We start from the raw sequence: 21,620 nt of genomic DNA, 5'->3' as shown, positions 1-21,620 counted from the left end.
GAATTCAAGGAAAATTTCTCTCTCATTTCCCTTCCGGTAACTGAGGATTCTACGGCACGTATTCGAGTACCCAGATGTCTTGGGTCGTTTCTGTTCTTGAAAAGTTCTGGTCGCCACATGGCCTACAATAATATACTTCCGTACAGTTAGGTTTTTTCCACAGGACCTCTTTGCCGTGAAAAGCATACTCTATTTAGAATGTCGTGCCCCTTGAAAAATCTTGTAAGATGATTTCAGAAGGGTAAGCAGATGTCTAGCTCGGTGCTGTATTACTATTTCCGTTTCCGTTTCTTTCACTATCGCTACTGCCACGTGCCGAGTTTCAAGAATATAAACATTCTTTTACATATCAATAGAGAAATGGCTTTTGTTGCTATTTCTATCTTAATTTGTGATCGGTACAAGATCTTTCTTGCAAGAAATCTTATTCTCATTCATACACAATTCTTATAGTAATTTTTATAAAATTATTCACTTTAAGCTTATTATATTTTCATGTGCCATTTACTATTTTATTATACGTTTATAACAATATTCTGTTGTTTTATTCATTAAAATTTGCTTTATTAATCATTAACTAATTTTTGCATTAAATATACTGAAGAATAGCAATAAAATTTCAGGTTTTGATAATAATTTTCAATATTTATCTTTGAAGTTTTTAGTAATATTTAACAATTTTGCAGTTATAATAATAGTTATCATTTAGTAGATATTACATTGATTAATCAATGATTAATTTGAGCAAGCATCTTGAATCTTCGGATGTCATTAAAGTGGCATGTGGTTAAACAGATTCGAGCAATCATATGCTTCACAGAATAATTACGATACGTTTACCTTTACCCATGGAATTTCCAAAGCTCTATAGAATTGTCTTATAATTAGTTCCTACGTACCTGGAAATTTCTCCTATGGGAAAATGTCGAAACTTTCACCTCGAGTATGTGATTAACTCTCAGGTAGATGATTTACCCCCTAAACTGGGAAATACATCCCCTGGGGAACACCTATATATGTTATAATGAATTGCTTCAAATTTTATGAACGCTGATCATGAAAGGACATTTTGATATATTTAACTTTATACAAAATTCTGAATGTTGAATTTTAAAGTATTGTGAATATTATTAGAAGAAAAATAATTTCAAGTTTAGAAAGGATATTTATGGTATCTAAAACATGTGTAGTATTTTTAATGATACATATATATTAAAATAGAATGACGATTGATAAATGTGTATGGTACATAAAAGAGGGCGGTGTAGAGATTATTTGGTGGAAATAGCTTTCATATACGGGGTGGTCAATATTAATACACCAATTAAATTTTTTGTTAAGCAAGATACTGAAGTCTTGTAGAAAAAAAGATATCAAAGAGTCGTCGAATCACTTATTTATATTTTAAATAAATTGTATAATATAAAAATAAAATATTCTTTGATAAATTATAATGCAAATTTTTATGTTTTGAACATGTGCTGTTTTTCAAACCTGAAGTGGTTCTAATAAAATGACTCTTCAAATTTCGAATTAACATCTCTCGAATTTTTATTCTAGTGATTATGTAACAAAAAGAAATCATTCGAGGTTCATCAATCAATAATTTAGAACGATACCAAGGTATATACAAATTGAAAACTTAATCTAGGTTATCAACATAAAAATACTTGTTTACGTTAAAAATAATTCCTAGGAAATTATTACGGATATCTAATCATATTTAAAGCGATAAATTTGAAATTTTTAATTATTACATCTGTTGTGATTTTGAAATAAATGTAACAAAAATTTCTTATTATTCATATCTATCATTACTACATATACTCTAATTATCTGTTTGTAACTAATGTTTCGTTATAATGATTTAATGGCAACCTTTTGAGGGTTCTTAAATGCTATTAATGCAACCTTTCATACGCTTCTAATGTAGTTGGCAAGAAATAATTATCTTCTCGTTACGTACTGTTACGAATGCTCTATTACATGTACAAAAGCTTTATGACTTTTGGAAAATCCTGATCAGATAAGTAGCACCAATTTCTGACAACGGTATCAGGGTAATAGTTAAGACCTACACTTATTCGTATATAATAATAATATATTATTTGTGTAATCTTTAGTAACTGTCTTAAAAAAAAGTCATGTCCGTATTTTTGAACTTAAATTACAGAAAAAAAATTAATAAACAAACATATTGAATACGTATGAATAAAAGTTTGCTGTGTTTAAGCACTTCCATCGCTTACAATTTCTAGTCGCAAAAATAAGAAAGGAATATTTCTAATCATTGATATTTAAGACGTACTCGAGTACGATTCCATGATATGGATTGTCATAAGCTGTGTGGAATCTAATCATTCACAACTTACAATCTATTTCTATGAGATTGAATATGTATTAAAAATTTTTAAGAGAAAAAAATGTTTAAAAGTGTGTACCTATATTTTTCACAAAAATATTTGCAGAACAATTGACAGTGATTTTAGAATTAATTAAATTATACTTGAAATAAATCAGAAATATTTAAAAAATAAATAAGAAATATTTAAAAAGAAAATAAATAGGTTTCAAAGAAACATCTAATTGATCCAGGGATTAGGGATAAAAAATCTACTGGTATGGAATGAATAAAAGCATCAGAAGTCCACAGAATAATGTGTACATTAATTTATGTAATATTCCACTCTTTCCGTAATACACGCCAAGACATGATTGAAACAAAAACCTCGCCCTTTCGCGGATATACAATAACGTTTGTTGCGCACGTCGAAACTATCCACAATTAGGGTGAAACGTAAATTATTCGCGTAAACTCGGCAACAATTCGTTCGCACGATTTTATACCACTTCTTTTTACGCGTGATACATCGATATTAATTAACAACGAATTTGTTCTTCGCACAGTACATCGTTCTACGGTACGAGAAACGAAAGATCGTCCCTAAAACGTGTCACATCCGATCCCATGTATACTTTTACCATGCTTTCTCGCTCTTAATTGATAGAGGATAATACGGAGACGCGTTCGCAGGAAGTCCGTCTACAAATACAATAAATAAATAAATAAATATGAAACCTAGGAGAAGGTGTTCGTCGAGTTCGCTGATAAGGAAAAATTAATTCAATTCACGTCGAATATGTATCTCTGTTCTTATTTATACAGGCTGTTTCACAAATTGTGAAATTTTTAGATTTCTTTATATTTAATATTGTTTCTGAATTATTATTTTCAATGGTAGCTGATTTTACTAATTTTCTTATTATACTGTTTGATAGATTCTTGGTATTTGCAGAATTTATTTATATCGTGCAGCTGGCAGTTTAACTCATCAATCGCTGATTCATTAATTTTTATCTGCTAGATAAAGAAACTCACGTAAATGCGATAACCGAAATATGTTATAACTGATTATTCATGAATCCTTTTACTTAATAAGATATCTTCCTAAATTAACAGATTAAATTATAAAAATGATAAAAATCAAATTTCTTCTTTCGATATGTAGAAATTAATCCTTATCAATGTTTTAAAATTTGCTCCACATGTTACGAAATATCCTGTATAATTCGAATCCATTCCTACGGTAGACATGATAAAGATATATTTCCATTTAATCAAATTGAAAAACGAACTCGCGATTCCAATCTGCCGCCGATGCATCGTCCACGCTCTGAAACCGGATGTCGAGCACGAACGACTGAGCCCATACATCATTGGCAGGTTGTGACCTTCTTCAACGGGAGAGACCGATCAACCATCCGGAAATGACAGTCTCTCGATAAGAAATGAACCTTGGCATCAGGGAGAGACACCCTCGAAAAATAAATCTAGCAATTATTTAAAAAGAGGATGCAGGAGTAGCGTGTTTCTACAAGCGTCTCTGTTGCAAAGCGAACGAAAGGAGGCGATGCGAGCGCATTCTTCGACTTCCTCTCGGAACGCGCTTCCGTGTTAGAGTTCGCGCGTGAATGGCATCATCAATGTTCCTCGATGATCGAAACGCAACGCGACGCGACACGTTTTTCCCGTGAATCAAATTCGTGTTGCCTTCAGGGAGGACATGATTATTTCTGTTCAATGTCCGGCATGCAACGAAACCAGCGGCTCGTTCTCTGTCGCCTCGAATAAATTCTTTCCATCATATCTGTGTGTGTTTTCTTTTTGGTTTTACGCCTACATTTACAGTATTATGTACAACTGTTTGGCACCGAAATTGTCTCTTAACCGAACGATGCCAACGAAGGGTCCAATATGAACACGATCCACGATCCCATGTAGCCGATCCTCCTCTCTTCGATTCTATCACCCATTAAAAAAAAAAAAAAAAAGAAAATATCCAAATCGGCCCACGAGTGGTGTCCAAACAGCGTGAAAGTGTTAGCACGTTAGAAGTTCCTTTGGCATTGTTTAGAAATGTACATGCGTCCATCTAGCTCTCGACCACGTTACAGTGGAATGTGTTGCCGACCGTTTGGCTCAGGCAAATAATTGTGTTTCCTTCGTGGAAGAAGAAGAACTTCGATAGAACCGAGCGGAGAACGTTTGCCAAGTCGCCCCTAACGTTTCCTCTTCATCCATCTGGATCCAGACGAATTGGCAAATATTTGTTACGTTTATTCGTTCTCTGATCTTCTTCGTTTCTTTCTTCCTCTTTTTTTTTGTATGTTTTTTATTTCTTCTAGTTCGTTTTATTTTCACGTATCCTATGAAATGACTGACTGCCACTGGTATTTGTTTTCTCTTATAAATTCCAGACTGCCCAGCAGTCAGACGCACAACAGTTATCACAACTTAAGATCGTAATACTAATACATTACTCTTCTTTGTTTTATTTGTAAATATATTAATATTTAATCATAAATATTTTATATATATATATATATATATATATATATGTATATATATAAATATATATATTAATAACAATTTTATGTACTCGATACTCTTGATAACGGGGGCATTCGTACCATGATATCTCACCGGTGAATCGGTACAATACCGATACGATAAAAGTCATGTACAGCTACGGTTCACCATCGTCGCTTGTCCGGGACTAAATAATCAACTATACCAACGTAAACGCACAGGTATGTCAAGCGAATAAACAGGAGAAAAATTTTCATTCAATACTGCTTTCCTTGGTAAAACGTTATCTCGTAGTTGCTATCATTTGCTCATTCACATTCACGCACTCACACACGCGTACACACTCGTCCGTTCGTTCGTTCTCTTTTTATCGTCATCTTTCTTTTTCTCTTTTTCTTTTACTAAAAAAATATCGATCGAAGCTACGTACAATGCTATATAATGATCATTAACATTTAAAAATGAGATCTAGTTTTCCTAGCAACTCGGAAGGGGACATTAAAGATTAATTGAGTTCATAATGAAGTGTCCTTAGACGAGCGTTTGTTTTTTTCTTCTTCTTCTACTTCTCTTTCATCTTCTTCGGTAGGTATCGTTTGTTCATCCTGGCTTTTCCTGGAGGAGTTTCCCTTGCGTTTTTCGTGTGATCAGACCGGGTGTAATGGTATTTTTGATTTTCTTTTTATTTTGTTGTATTTCTGTTTTGTGCATTGAGTTTCATGTTCGTACAACGTGCGACTGTGGTCAGACAGACGAATTTCGAGGCCGATTTCGTGTTGTGCTAGAGCTGTGCCGCTTTCGCGTGTTAATTGTACGTGACGGTATGATTCGTGACGCGACATCCTCGTTCCGTTTGCACGGGGGAGAACGATCGGTCACTCAGAAGACTTCAGGTTCCGGGTAATTCGAGGGAGCGGCCTGAAGTGCCAGCTGCATGCTGGACTCTGTGTTACGCCGTTTAATTTTACCCTTGGTCTTCTTCAGCATCGTGGCCTAGGAAGGGAGAGGATTACAGGGGCCGCCACAGAGGAGCGCAATTCAAAGATAAGTGGCAAATGCCAGCCAGACCGTGAAAGAAAAAAACACACCGACGATTCTCGAGCTCGTTACAACAGCCAGAACACTCAGAGACCAACAGAGAGGAGGATGCTCGTGGAACGAATAGAGAAGTGAAACGAACATTTAATTAACCATCGAAGGACCTGGATGAAATAGTTACATATCGTTTACTTTGAAAATATTTCTCTTTGATTAGCTAAAGATTATTTTTTAACTTTTTTGTTAATTTAAGAAGTATTGTACACTCTTGTGAAATGTAATCTCTTGTTGATTAATCCTTTTTTCAAATGGATGGTTTCGAATCTGCTTTACAATGTTTACAAATTTGATAAGATAATTGAGGATTAAAGAGTGTTTAATTTTAAGATTTCAGGGGTAACTACTGCCTCTGTTCGAAAAAGGGTTAAGGGTGATTTTCCCATAGGGGGGGGAATTTCCCACCATCTATATCTGATCTTGGGAGAACCCAAGGAGAAACTAGAGAAAACCTTACCTAGAATCTCTTTAGCTTTGTTGTCTTAACGAATGATTTAGAGTTTAAATTTTATTTGAAATTTCACAAGGTCCTTCAAGGGTTAATTGTAAGAAGTACAAGCTGAAAAATATTATTTGAGAAAATATGCACAATTATAAAATCATTGATAGTGTTGTGAAAAGGTATAGGTTTCAGAACAAAAATCTATATTTAATATCGCAAACACAATTGAATTTCTTTTAAATTCAATATGTTTTAAAAATTGAAAATAAACCTCTCCATTGTTAATCATATATATATGAAATAATCTTTAAAATTTTCGAGTAGCATGAAAATTATAAAATTGTAAAATGTAAATAATTTTTAAGTTAAACTGTGCTTAATAAGATATTTAATCAAATGAAACAATCAATTTATTATAATCAAATTTTCACCCTTCGTATAAAATAGATATAGAATTTATCATCAACAGTAATTTAAATTTACATTTATTCACAAACATATGGATTAATCTGTGTTCATTCCCATTTTTCAAAAATTGAAGCACGATCTTCCTCATTTAATAATCATAATAACATGATTGTCATTGCGTATTGTACATTGCTTGACAAAATATATCAACAAACTTTTGTTAAACCTTCAATTTTTCACAACACTGCATTACGACAAGCTTGAATTGCGTGGAGCATTAAAGTGTCAGGATTACTAATAGTTCTTAGATAAGTTTCAATTTATCAATCACACTTCTTTATGCTACTTAAAATTGAACTTAAATCTTGATCACCAGAACGAAATACAAATAAAAATTAAAAAATTAGCATCATTCATTAACAAATATTTTATAAAATAAATAATAGATTTAGTATAGTAGAGACTTTCATAAGTATCTCAGAATTATTTGAAATTATTTGAAACACTTAAAAATAATAAAATGACTCAGTTTATTTGCAAAGTGTAGAAATAATTTTGGAAAGGAAAATTTTCTAAGAGCTAATTAGTTATCCCGATGTACATCAAGAGCATTGGCACACAGGGCATGCGGCGGAACATCGATGGTGAGCTCTCACTACACCGGAAGTATACACAAATGTGTTCGTCTGTGATGTAATGTGTATTTATATAATGTGTGTGTGTGTGTGTTATTTTGGTAGGGTGGCCACACCGAAACTCCCCTATATCGCTGCACATTATGCACATTTTGGGGAAGTCTAGGTGGTGGTTACGGGTTGAAAGTTCGTTTCGTGGAATTAAACCGATCGATCTAGCCGCAAACTTCATTTTAGGCTTTGTTGGTACTCTCGTCCGTGCTCTTGCACCCCTCCCCATTAGCGGGTGGGATCGACGGTTCGGTATTCCGACGCTTGATCTTATTTTTCTTCAACATGGTAGCCTGGAGCGAACAAAGGAACAAGGAGAGATTAGTAGTGTGCGATTCGGGGAGGAATGCATGCTCTGCCGGACACCAGCAGTTGGGTAACACTCTTATTGATGATTGCTACAGCATCGTTAATTAGTATTGTTTCTAGCGGCTAATGCGTGCGATTTATCCTGCGGGATATTCAACGTGCGACAAGTATTTAGATTGTTCCACTATGTAATTCTATGTGAAACAAGACAGAATGAATGCCTCGTATAATATCTATTGTTGAATCCTTTGACAATTGACAAGAGTTTAGTGTAGATAAACAAAAGTTTCAATTTTAATTAAAAATTTCTTATTTATTTTAGAAATATCAGGGGTTTTTGTTCAAATATGTGTAATTTTAATTATGAATTAGACCTAAATTACATTACTAATAAATTATTATATGTCACATTAGTTAGATCTAACAATTTTTTTTGACAATGCACTAAATAAATAATGTAATCAATTAAAGTTGATAATCAATAGCTAAATAAAATGTTCTATTGCACAGAATTACATTTTACAGAATTTATGACTCTTGTAACTTCGTATGTTTTTATTTATATTTAAAAGAAGATTATTTATACAATTTTATATGAGGCTTAGACTGTATTACAAAATTGGATTTATGATCGATTTAGAGTATACTTATACAAGTGCATCCATTCTGTTTTACATTTCGATAGAATTATGGAACCGTTACAAATAATTATAACAAGATTACCTTCAATGCTGACTTTAATACAACAATATCTCCTGGACTCTGGATCCACGGTTCTCCGTCTACTTGTACTGGTATATCAGAGTGCAAATGGATTTTTATATGACCCCCCTATAAAACATTTATCAAAAAACAATTAGATATCAGAATATTATTTACATTTCATTATAGATGGTAATTTGGAAATGATTAATCAACATTGTTAAAAAGAATAATAAGGTAATATAAAAATTGATTCATATTAGGAATTTCAATTTCTAGAATAATATTTGAACCACTAAAAATCACTTCTCTTTAGTAATTTAGAATAATTCTTAATTACAGGAGCTGCAATGAAACTGCATGGTAAATTCAGTGATGCAAGTCAACGACTGGTGCAACGATAGTTGTAATTCAACGTGTTAAGCATGCATCGAAGAAAATAAAATAATTTTAACGAATTATTATTTAATTAGGACGTACCTGGGCTATCCTCATCCCTGTACGAAGACCAGATTGAATTTGCCCCAGATGCATCACACCTGTGACACCAACCACCTCTAGGATTCCATCCCCATGGTTCGGTGTATAAAACTGATCCTCGCTGGTATCTGGTCCCCAAGGATTTGCCCCGGAGCCCCAACTATTATTTAAAAAGAAATTACAATGCAATTATCGTTCAATAATGAAATTTAATTTCAGAAAAAGCAGCCACTTTTCCAAATATCTCAAAATATGTTATCTGAACCAAGAACGAACCGAACGAATTACCTCAAAATATTCATGATAATTATTCCCTCGACTTGAGGTAATTCGACAAGCCTTCCGTCCACCTCCAATCGGATTTCTTTATGCAGATCTTTGCACAGTGTCCGTTTCACCATTTTCCGCAAACCTATCGAAACGTAGACACTTTTATTGCGTAATCTGCTTCGAAATTTATTCGGGTTCTCTTCTCTGGCATTGTGAAAGTCCAAGCACAAGTCAGCGTCCAGACCGATACCGAAATAATTATTCATCACGAATATCTGCGTATTATCCTCGCTGGTGGCGCTTGCTCCTGTAACATGTAAATTGAAAAAGAATGATAAATCACGTTCGAACCGATAAAATTCGATCCGACAGACCTCCAGCATTGGTAGCCATCTGTTTGTCCTCCTTCTCTTCGGGATGAAAAACTACCGTCCATCTGTCCAGCAAAGATTTTTCCGCATCGATAACGTCACGGAGTAAATTCAAAGGATCTTCGTCGCCTGTGTAACCGGCACCCCAGCAGAGTACACGTGCCAGGTCGTTTCCGGTACCCAAGGGTACGATGGCGCAAGCAGGTGAGGAACACTCGCTGTCCTGACCTACGTTGTCCAAACATTGCAGTACCCATCCGACCGTTCCATCTCCACCGCATACTAAGATTTTGTAGTCCTTGATGTGACGGAAAACGTACAGTCTACGATAAAATAACGAGTAATTAACGCTAGAACTACCGAACCAATCAATAATCACTGGTTTCTAATTTCTTATTTTAATTCATAAATTTTATCGAGGTATTTTTGTTGAAATGTATGTTGGCTATTATCGAGATGAAGAATGGATGTATACAGTGGGCTGCAAAAGAACGTGACTAGTTATGTTCTTATTGTTAGACGAAAAGTCGCGATTTTTGGAAATTTTAATTACTTGTAACTTCTAAGTACATTGATCGATCTTGATGAAATTTTCAGCATACACATAACATACTTAAATTTACAATTTTCATATTTTAAATTTTTATTACAGGTTCAGATAAAAAAGTTAAAAAGTTGCCTTTTACTATTTCTTTCCCGATTTCGCCGAATTAACATTTTTTAAAACGACAAAAGCATATATCTTATTGTTAGTAAATTAATTTGCATAGCTTCTCGAGAAACCTCAAGTCATTTGGTCGAATTTTAAATAAGGTAATCTGTTGAAATTGATTATTCGTATCTTTTTTTCTTGCATACCCGGGAAGTGGACCTCCATTGTCGAGATCAAACACCTGATAAGGGTTCAATAGTTTACGAAAGCTGGAGATCAACTGCAAACCCTGGCAACCACCAGATTTTACGTTCACGAAGACAAGTAATGGTTGCACGCCAGATGGTACCATACTTGGTTCAATACTCGGTAACAGCATAACTATAAAAATGAAATATTGTCAATGAAAATATTCTTTTAAAAAATACTTATCAAATCGAAGGGTATGATAATACCTAAAAGGTGTTTATCCTCGTATTTTGATTCTCGCAAGGTGTACAATGCTCTGACTGCTTTGTTGGAATCTTCATAAATAATCACCATCGAGCCGTATTCGTAATATATCGGACCAATAGAGGAGAATTTGTTTTCTAGATAAAAATTATTATTAGTTACATAAATAATTATTATGCGATTGCGTAGGGTTTTGAAATTTTCTAATTATTCGATTCACTTTTTGATTTTCATATATTTAATCTTTTCTACATTTTAGATTTCAAGTTTTAAATTTTATATTATATTAAATTTTAGGTGGTATTCAATACCTTCATTTTAATTCTCACCTTTGCCTAAGAATTCGGTCAACATATTTTCATAACTTCTTTCAGAGAGATTTGGCGGCAGATTACCCACGAATAAAGCTAAATTAGGTCCATGGGGATCTTGTTTCAGCTGCAGGTAGAATCGCATCAATTCCATTTGTCTGATAGAATCTTTGCCTAGCTGTTTCACGATTTCCCATGGCTTTTCGTCGCGAGATAATACCCTTTCGGTGACTGAACAAACGCAATTATTATACAAAATTGATATCAATCAGAAGATGTTTAAAATTATTTTAAATAAATGCAAATCAAAGATAACACAATATATTCAATTTCTGCAGTGCTATTTTTCATAATAATTATTTAACAATATTAACATGAAAATGTAATATTACACTGTTTTGAAAGATTAAGAATAATTTTGTGTAATTTAAACCAACACTATTTTTTTTTCGTTTCTTTTCTGAATAGAGAATATCATGAAGATTAAATGGACATTTACCATCACGATCCAAAAGGATCTCGCTGCATCTGTAGTCCTCTGATTTGAAATTTTGTAAACCGAATCTCTGAAGCGCTTCCTCGATTAAATCTGCGACGGTTGTCGTTTCTGTCACAGGTACTATACAGAATGGTTCAGACACCTGTAATTTGCCTGGGTAGACACGTACCTCTCCGTTTTCGCTATCCCTGAAACCGAAGAATATTAGATTGAAAAATATTTTTTACGTACTCGGTGTCCCTGTACTTGAAATTCACAGTGATGGATCCATAAAATAATAAAAATTTGAGGCAATATGTTTTATTTCAAATAATATATATGCAAAGAAGCTATCTAAACCAGTAAACTTACTTGAATCGTAAGAAGACAGCCGGACATTTGCCCTCTTTGGAATTCAAGTTTAGAACCGGAGTTGGATCGCATAATTCGGTTTCATCCGTAGCATACAGGTCGGTGAGGTAAAAGTTGCCTAGATTTAACAAGTAGAAATAATGTTAATTGTAATTTTATAATTTTCATTTATTTCTCAATCAAATACCATCCTACGTATTCCCACAATTTCCTTAAATAAAATTTAAAAAATTTATTTACCTCCACGTTAAATTATTATGCGTTGAATATTTAAAGAGAAGATAATTGTATACTTATCAAATGGTTCAAATTAATAGAATCTATTTCTTAATTGAGTTCATACGGGGAGAGAAAACATTTAGCATGAAGCGAATACGTGGGAGTAAAATATAATGGTTAACTGTTTTGCTACTGTGGGCGTATACGTATGTATGTACATCCGATAGATTGAGTTCGCGTAAATGCTATTGACATACACTCCCTTCCATAAGTCGTGGGACACTTGCTACTTTTAGCTTTACGTTTAAATTAATACTATTACGCATACGTAATTAATATTAAATCAAAAGACTATTTGACACCCTACCTTCAACACTTATTGTATAGGATTTTTGCATTTGGATGTTACAAATATTTTCCCATTATGGAGCAAAATATTTTACAAAATAAATAAGTGTACTTTTCTAATTGTAATCTATCGCTATAAAATTTTATTTTTTAAATCCTTGAATGACTTACAATTAAAATTCTAAATTAGGATTTCCTACGCTTACCTCTAATTAACAAATTTTTATTTTCGAATTTAAAAAATTTCTATTCTATATATTTTTAATTCGGTGAGTCAAAAAACAACTTCTCATTCTGAGGAGAAGTAAAATATCCCTCCCCTATTTTCCCACCAGCTAATGATATAATTTCCTTGGAAAATATACGAGTAACGAAATATAATGTTTGAAGAATTTTCAACACGGTACGTACTAGGATCTTTCGTAATGTGAAATGCACGAAGCGCTGACGTGAGGACCTGTTCGGTGGTTGCTTGCCGTGGCACCGTGATCACGCGAAATATTCGTCGTCTAAGGGAATTGTTGCCGTCGTATACCTTGATCATCTCTACACGAACAGAATGGAATCCGGTAAAAGGTTGACCGTGAACGGTCAGCCACATGAAACATATTGAAATACCTTCGTCACCTCTTTCTTTATCTTCTTTCTCCTTTCGAGAACGTGGATCGCGACTACAGGCAACACCTGATCCTGGTTCACCATTATCACGATACCTTGCGTCCCCGCTGCTGAACTCTTCCGATATGCTTCGTGCTGGAAAAGAAATTGAAAGTGGTAACTCACCGTCTGCCTTTCAAATATTCCAACATTTCGTCGACTTAGCACCGTACAACACACCATGGAACTTGGGTGTTACAATTATCTTGTCTTTCTCTCAACTACCATCGAAAGATGCAAATATATTAATCGATACGCTTGGCAGTCATTACTCAGATAACATTAATGGTGTATGGTAAGCATCTAGAGTAGCTAAGACACTTTTCCACTTGTGTCTTTTACGGGAATCATTCACGATGATACACTGTGGATCAAACGTGTCGTCTTTATTTGATCCAATCCTTTACATGGAGCTACTATGAGTGCTAGTATACGATAATGGGTCAATTGATACTCGATAATGGTTTAGATTGTCAATGGAAGATTAGAATGTGAGATGGTCTGATATTTTGGTGCATTATCTTTGGATGATGAATTCTCTGCGAGAATTTTTGTTTTTCTTTCTATCGTTTGGTGGTTTGTTTGAGGAAAATAAAAATGGTAAATAGGAATTTTTCAGGAAATTGTAATTTTAGAGAAGGTTAAATTGAAAAATTATTGTTTTAGATACATATTCAGAACTTTAACCATTTCCATACATTTTTTATTAAATTATCTATCTCAATAAAATAATTTTCTCCATGAAATTTTATCTGCGATGAGAAATTTTTGTATCTATATTTATTGTTTTTAAATTATAGTCGTCTACAATAACAAATTGGTTTAGAAAATTTTAGAATCTTTTCTAATCGTAATTTTCGAAATTTGAATCAAAATCAAGAAATGAAGAAATCAATTTTGTTAATGAAATTACTGAAACATTTCAAACAAACCATCAATGATTATCCCTAAAAGTTGATATTTAATTACATTAAAATTGTTTATTAATTTTTTTGAAATGTTCTACAGGGTGCATTGTCTGTGCGATAAATACTGGCAATGATCATATCCACAAGAGATGTTAGTGAGAAACGAAGAAGAAATAAAAAAAAAAACAGAAAAAGAAACAGGAGAATACAGGGGTGTTACGAAGATACAATTTATTTCGAATAGCTGCAAATATTAGAATATATAAGTGACACCTCTTACCATCGGGCACGATGGAATTTGCAGAACACACATGATAGGAAGAAGATATATTCAGTAGCAATTCTTGCACTTCATGGTGTGTGACAAGTGTCACGGAACTCTCATAGCATCCAGCTGGCTGAGTGTGACAGTACATGCACCGAAGCAACACATACAACGCATGCTAGAAACGTATATTAAAAATGATGTAACAAACATTCAATAGAGACGGTCAAACACGTGACAAATGAGCTGCGATTAGATTATTTTAGAATAATTTTAGTGATTTTATACCAGGCTGAAATGTAAATTAATCATTGATCCTTGCGGTTCAGTTGTCCTGTAAGTACAGTATCGAGCAAAGTAGGCTTCCTTAGAGAAAATGACGTTACAGGCAGGGCCGGCGTTAGGGGGACGCGGGGTCGGGCAATCGGGGGTGCAGATGCCGCCCTAAATCTCGAGTTCTTAAAAAAATTAAAATCGTTTTATCCTACTTATCAAAAATGCAAAAATGCGTTAAAGGGGAATGCCATCGGAATACACTTTACCAGAAGAGTAGTCCTACTGTGCCGAAGACGGCGATTATTTTTAATTGGCTTTATTTAATTAACGGGAGTTCTCCGCACATTAAAAACTGTTGCATTTGACTCCGTTAACCGAGATCTATCGATTGACACCACTTCCGACCCGATCGGAGTACTCTGGCTCATACAGAACGGTAGACCTGCGATTATTATTAATTGACTTTATTTAATTAACAGGTGATCTCCTTATATTAAAACCCGTTGCATTCGACTCCGTCGTTAACTGAGATCTATCGATTGACACCATTTTCGACCCGATCGGAGTAATGTCCTATACGGAAGGGTTAACAAAATCATCTTTTATACATTATGTATGAACCATGCATGTAGTTTTTATGTCATATAATTTATTGTTTGTGTTTCGAATACGAAGTGATAATTTGATGATTTTGCAGGAGAAATCGAAATGTTACATCATACATATAGTGTTAATCGATTAGTGTGTAAGTAACTATATTAATATTTCTCTTTGAAATCATTTCTATTTTTTAAAATAGTTGTTAGTCGCAATAATTCATCACACAATTGTTAGAAGTATTGAATTGAACTGTGATAATATGAAATTGAATCGAAATTAGTATTATGTATAGGTTTAATAATAAAGTTAAACTTATAAGAGGATAAAAAAATACTCTTGTTACGTAACCAGCTCTTCTTATACACTTTAACAGCTTGTGCAGTAGTACAGATTTGTTAAAAATTAAAATGATCTTTCTTTAAACATTTGTAGACCAGAGATGAGATCCTTCCTAATATAATTTTAATAAAAATAAAGAATTGGCATTAGCCACGAATATTTTAAATAATTTTAACATTGTTAAAATATTTAATGATATTGATTGGATATAGTAATATTTACTCTGTTTCAATAATTATTAATAAAACAGATAATACTCATCTCTGGTATTATCAATTAGCAATATTTGCAATATATATGAACCTTTTATTTTTATAATGACGTAGGACTAAGAATGATAAATAATACTGCAAATTTTTATAAATATTCAATTTCAAAGACAATTTCAAATTATAAATTCGATAGAAGAAATATTTTATTATTTTAAGATAAAATAAAATATTCAAATTTATAAGTACACTGAGATATTAATTTGCAAAACTTACGGCATTTTAAATATAACAGGTTCATGTAATTGAAGCAAGCGCATTAGCTGCAGTGCTTTACCAATGAGACAAAATTATGAGGAAAAATTATTAAAATTATGAAATGAAAGCAGAATTTTGAAACATATTTCTCTTTTATAAAGTAAAACAGAGTTATTTATCCTTTCGGTGCGGTGTTTTCAAAAATCTCTCTTTGTATCTTATAAAAAAATATATTATTATTTAAAACTATATTTTCCATACGTTATGGCCACTTGTTAATTTAAGAACGTACTAGATATATAAATATCATCTACTTTCAATCCTTTTGCTGGAAATCGAAATTTTTATATGGGAATTCGAAACAAAATCAACTCTGATCAAAAATCTTTTATTGCAAATAGAATGTAAAAAAATTAATTTTCTACTGAATTAGATAATTTGATACAAAAACATAGGAGTACAGTTTCTGGCAAGGATGCCCATAGCGAAAGGGTTAATATCTGAACTCTGTACCGAAAGGATGCAGAAAAGTAACGATATTTTTTCAATAATTGAAAGAAAAAATAGAATAAAAAATGGAATAAAGCGAAGAGAACAAAACAAAAATGCCTGACGATAAGAACAGAAAAACAGAAAAGCATGAATAAAGATGAGGTACGAATAAAAAAAATAAATAAATAAATAAAAATAATTAGAAAATAGTGACAAAGATAGAAGCTGAATATGCAAAGAACAATAAATCGCTATGGCAAGTCCCGTTTCGGTCCGGTTTCCGGTTCGCGCTAACATCTCAACATCGATTATATGCTCACACAGATGAATGTTCAGATGATGGTAATATTCTAGATACCTCGAACATAAGGAGGGGAAGCATGACAATTTCCATGGCAGCTACGTGGCAAAACTAGTGAAAGGCGCCTCAAAGCTTCGGCTAGGCGGCCTGCAGCCCCAATTTGTTCACTCTCAGCGAAATCGAATTGCTCTCCGATGTTATCTTCAAATAGAAGCAAACGGTAGACCGGGTTTTTTTATACGATCACCATTAAAATTCTCTCTTGAATCTCTACACAATTTGTCCTTTTCTGCCTTTAGATAACAACACATACAACGATCGGTGTCTGCGATTTACGCCTGGTGCACACGAGCCATTTCTCTCATTGAAATTCATTAACGTTTATATTTTTCAACACATTGAAAATCATAGAAACCTCTGTAATATCATACATTAACATATTAATTATTTTAAAAATTACTATTTATATCCACGATTTAAGCTTTCAATTTCATACTTCACCTTATTAGCATCATATTAATGCTATTCATTTATTCATTTAAGTAATTAATTCATTGAAAGTAATTAGTTCTAATGAAAGAGTGTTAATTACACTACTTTGGGTGCAAGAAGTATCTTAGTATGGCAAATTGGAAAAAAGTACATTTAAATTATTTTCAATGAAGATAAATATTAATTTTAATTACAGTCCTTTAAGGATCAACATCGATTCACAAAATTTTGTATACTTTTGTCAATTTTGAAATTATGGCAAAGTAATTTAAAAGACACATTGTATTTGAAAAGTTCTTGCATGCAACAGTGCAATGCATACTTGCATACAACAATGCAGTACATACTTGTATGCAATTGCATGTCATTTGCCAAACCGTAACGACTATTTATTATTGGTAGTTTAAATATTGAATTATTTATCGAAAATATTTGAGAAAATATAGAGCATCGCCAGTGCGAAATCGCAACGAGGAAAGTCGCTCATCTGCACCGGGCTTTAATCGTACACGCGTGAATTCCGCGTTTCTCGACTCCTATTAATTCTTGTTAACTTTCTATTTTCTTTTTAAACATTTTGCTCTCAGTTTCTTTTTATTATGTCAGTGGTACTTGAAATTGATTTTAAATTAACTTAATAGATTACAGAAAATTGAAAGTATTTCGGTATTCGGTATCCCGAATTTCATTATTTTTCTGACAAACTTTCGAGTATTATTAATTATTTACATAAAAAAGCTGTTGAATAGTACTTGAATTCTGATTTATATAATTCAATCAATTGTAACAGTGATAACGAGTTGGTAATTAAGTATTCTAGAAAAGAGGATATCCATCGTATATCAAAATTTTTAACTTATTGCACAGTTAAGGATTAAATTTTATTATCTATTTTTATAGTAATTTTTCGGTCGGCAAACGTGAAATTGGCGTGGCAATACTTAAATCGCAAACACTTGGTATGGTGTGATACGCAAAACACCATAAATTTATTACTATACACACAATATTCATAAAAATGTATTCACTTTTCCTTCCTCTTCTAACAACAAATCGAAAAAGGTTAACAAAAACGAATCAACAAAACGAATCAAACGAAAGCTTCAAACTTGTGTTTAATCATTGATACATCATTAATAAATAAAGTCTACTTAACTCAATATATAATTAATGTTATTTATTAAAACTTCATCAGATATTTGTGAATGTTTTTGAATATCATTCTGCGTTTATTTTTACATAAATCATCATATCATTGAAAAGTGTATTTTATTTTCTAAGTGTTTAGTGGGTATGTAACGACCCGTGTAATTATAAATGTAATTACGCCTATTGAAAGCACATTGAGAATAGCGATTAATAACAGCGACAGCCACAGAAGCTATAATACGCAAACTAATTCCTTTTTAATGTAAATCATGTTTCTTAAGAAGTTGAATTGTGATAGGAAGTCATTTATCAATAATTAAGTTGCTCGTTAAAAAAAATAAATAAATAAAATGATGTACCAAGTAAAATAATAAATTTAATAAATTTCCACGCTTATGTTAAAAAATAATTAATTTTGTGTTCGTAAAACGATATTATATTTATTATTAAGAAAAATTAAAAAGTAAATAGAAAAAATATAAGAAATTAACAAAACCTATTGAATTCTTTTTGTCTTGAAAAAATAAAAAATATTTCAAGTCTCTGTGAAACGATTTGTACTTCTTTGAGTTTCTAGTGTACTTTGTGTATTTCTGTTTTTAATAAAAATAAGCTCGCAGAAGAATTTCCATGTAACATTTTTCTATAGTGGTTTACTTAAAAATTATTTTTTCTACAATCTTCAATAACACCTTGGATGTAGTCTATATAAAAAATGATTTTTTAAACATCACAGAAAGTAGACGTTTATCAGGTTTTAAATGATTTCATATTTAATAATTCGCAACTTTTTAAATAACACAAAATAAAGTAATTTTGAATAGAAAAGAATTATAAAAATTGATAGATCCTACGCTTCTTAGTAATTAATAATTTTTATAAATATTCTACAATAAAAAGAAAATTTTTCGCAATTATTTATTTCTACTAAACGGAACGATCCAAGAAATTATTATAGAATTCTGTCCCCTGCGAATATCATTTTTCAATGACAACTGTTAACAATTTTTTCTTTTTAATGACCAATCCATTTTGATAAACTTCAATGCGTGAAAAGCTGAGAGTGCGAGAAACTGGAAGACAGCTACGATAGTTACAAAATACAGGTAACAAAATGATCGCTAGAGAATGATAGGAAATTTGGACAAATCTTCTTCGAGTTAAACATGTGAAAACGAAAAAGAGAGACTCTTATCAAAGACTGAACGTGACAGAAACAAAGATTTGATAGTTGAAAATACGAATGGGATTCTCTCGTTTTTTATTTAACAGATCGAACATCGCATGCTCTGCAGGAAGAAACACGTATATTTTAAAAATTCGACTATCTTTAGACACCCGTATAAAACATCATGCAAAAAGATTTTTACCTAAGAACACACGCGATAATATCTGTAATATATTTTATTCTCTCATTGTTTTTCAATCCAGGGTCTCTCATTTAATATGATCATCCATTTTTGTTATTTTTGAGGGTACAAAAAAAGGTAAAATTTGGAAGGGTGAATATATAAATTTTCTACATTTTGGGATTACAATTATACTTCTTTAAATTTTAACATTCACTGTAAAAAAAAATTTTAAATAAAAACCTTATAATTTTCTAAACTTCCAAATCAAAATTATACCTTTGTAAATTTAAATCTTTCAATTAGGCATATAAAAAATTCTTAAATAAAATCCTGTAAGCTTTTAATAGGTATATACAATATTTGCAAGAATTTGTGGAAATCGAAATTTTTACTTTTATAAATTTCAAGATTATATTATAATTAATATATTTTTCTGTTGATAAGGTGGTCATATTAAATGGTATATCCTGTATAATCACAGCAACTGAATAATATAATTTTCTTTCATAGACGTCATAATTTCGATAAGAGATTTTCCCCCGTTTAATTTCAACACATATGCACGTGTAATGTAATGTAACGTGAAAACAAATTGTTGACGAGAAAAAGGGAACATAGTGAATAAAACAGCGTGAGATCGAGGGAAAACAACAATTGTATTTTGCACACGAGAAACACACGTGAATTGTCCTATTTAATCCTATAAACTATCACATGTTTATCGATGTAACAGTATTTCGTGTATTCAGGTACAATGCGATCTTTGTATACATGGCAATGTTCTTTCCTTTAAACGATGCATCAATTATCGATACTCGTGACATAACGTGAAGAACGATCGACCGTGAAATTCGAAGCACTCTAATTGAGCCATTATTTGTTATCTGAGTGTAATGTACTATAAATTAATATTCCATGACCCAGAATTTACAAAATTATTCACATAGATTCGTTTAATACCAAAACTAGACATAAGAAAAAAAAAAAGTAAATAGAAAAAAATAATAAAAAAATAATTAAAATTCTTTTTCGATGGCTGACAAGTATTATAAAATTTTAATTATAAACATGTATGTACATTGATTCATTTGTTTATTTTCTGTGTTTATTCCTACAAAATTATTTTGAAATTTCCCTCTTTCTTTTTATTCCATTCTTACAATTGATTAAATACTAAATTAATTGATATACAACACTGACAATTTCTGATGTATTTAAAGTATTATTATTATATATATATATAGCATAACTTCATTCCACTACTTCGGTATACCATATATCCGGTCACGTGTAACACATTCTCATGAAAAACGTATATATGTACTTGTTACAATAGAAGACACTTACGGCAGGAATACTCACGCGCCAGAACTTCTTTTCGGCGTACTTGCACTCCGATGATGGCCTCCATGGGAACCTCTGTACGTGGAATACTGATTGCATGCGGTGGCAGGTAGATCGGTTCCAAAATCCCAAACGTGCATTCTTGCGGGATATTTTTGTGACAGTAAGAGTGCAACTGGAATCAAATCATCATCGAACAACACGTTAACTAAAACCAGAGATAAGATCAAGTGTAATGAGTAATCATGATTCAAATTACCGAATTCCATTAAAAAAAAAAAAAAGCAAAAAACAAAAAAAAAAGCAAAAAACAAAAAAAAATGAAGATGATTTTGAAATCTTTGAAACGCCTCAAGGCTAAGAACAAGTTAATTAAAATATATGACCATGCATCGTTTCGTTATAAATAAATCTTTACCTTGAAAAGTATAATTTATAAACAATTACAACCTTCCACCTATTCTATGTATTAAAAAGCATTCAAGGTTTCCAATAAAAACTTCAAAACAGCT

General features: G+C 32.1%; 1 protein-coding gene across 10 annotated transcripts in view; it reads right to left on the bottom strand.

The window, feature by feature from the left end:
* Positions 1–2,655: 2,655 nt before the first annotated feature.
* The window catches only part of LOC117607575 (diacylglycerol kinase theta), a 29,731-nt gene continuing 10,766 nt past the window's right edge, over positions 2,656–21,620 (bottom strand). The window contains exons 5-18 of one of the 10 annotated variants that reach the window (XM_034331427.2): positions 21,112–21,283; positions 16,829–16,972; positions 13,085–13,219; positions 12,878–13,012; positions 11,900–12,017; positions 11,549–11,736; positions 11,068–11,280; positions 10,741–10,875; positions 10,492–10,666; positions 9,637–9,956; positions 9,281–9,569; positions 8,993–9,152; positions 8,534–8,641; positions 2,656–7,794 (exon numbers count right to left, since the gene is read on the bottom strand). In XM_034331427.2, coding sequence (XP_034187318.1) covers positions 7,684–7,794; positions 8,534–8,641; positions 8,993–9,152; positions 9,281–9,569; positions 9,637–9,956; positions 10,492–10,666; positions 10,741–10,875; positions 11,068–11,280; positions 11,549–11,736; positions 11,900–12,017; positions 12,878–13,012; positions 13,085–13,219; positions 16,829–16,972; positions 21,112–21,283 — 2,403 coding nt within the window. In that variant the 3' untranslated portion in view covers positions 2,656–7,683. Of the gene's footprint in view, positions 7,795–8,533; positions 8,642–8,992; positions 9,153–9,280; positions 9,570–9,636; positions 9,957–10,491; positions 10,667–10,740; positions 10,876–11,067; positions 11,281–11,548; positions 11,737–11,899; positions 12,018–12,877; positions 13,013–13,084; positions 13,220–14,311; positions 14,475–16,828; positions 16,973–21,111; positions 21,284–21,620 lie in introns of those variants that run through there. The other 9 variants (XM_034331426.2, XM_034331428.2, XM_034331429.2 and 6 more) reach the window with 9 other exon arrangements.

Source organism: Osmia lignaria, chromosome 6 (genome assembly GCF_051020975.1).
Source record: "Osmia lignaria lignaria isolate PbOS001 chromosome 6, iyOsmLign1, whole genome shotgun sequence".
NCBI classification, from domain to species: domain Eukaryota; kingdom Metazoa; phylum Arthropoda; class Insecta; order Hymenoptera; family Megachilidae; genus Osmia; species Osmia lignaria.
This window is presented reverse-complemented; position numbering and strand designations above follow the sequence as displayed.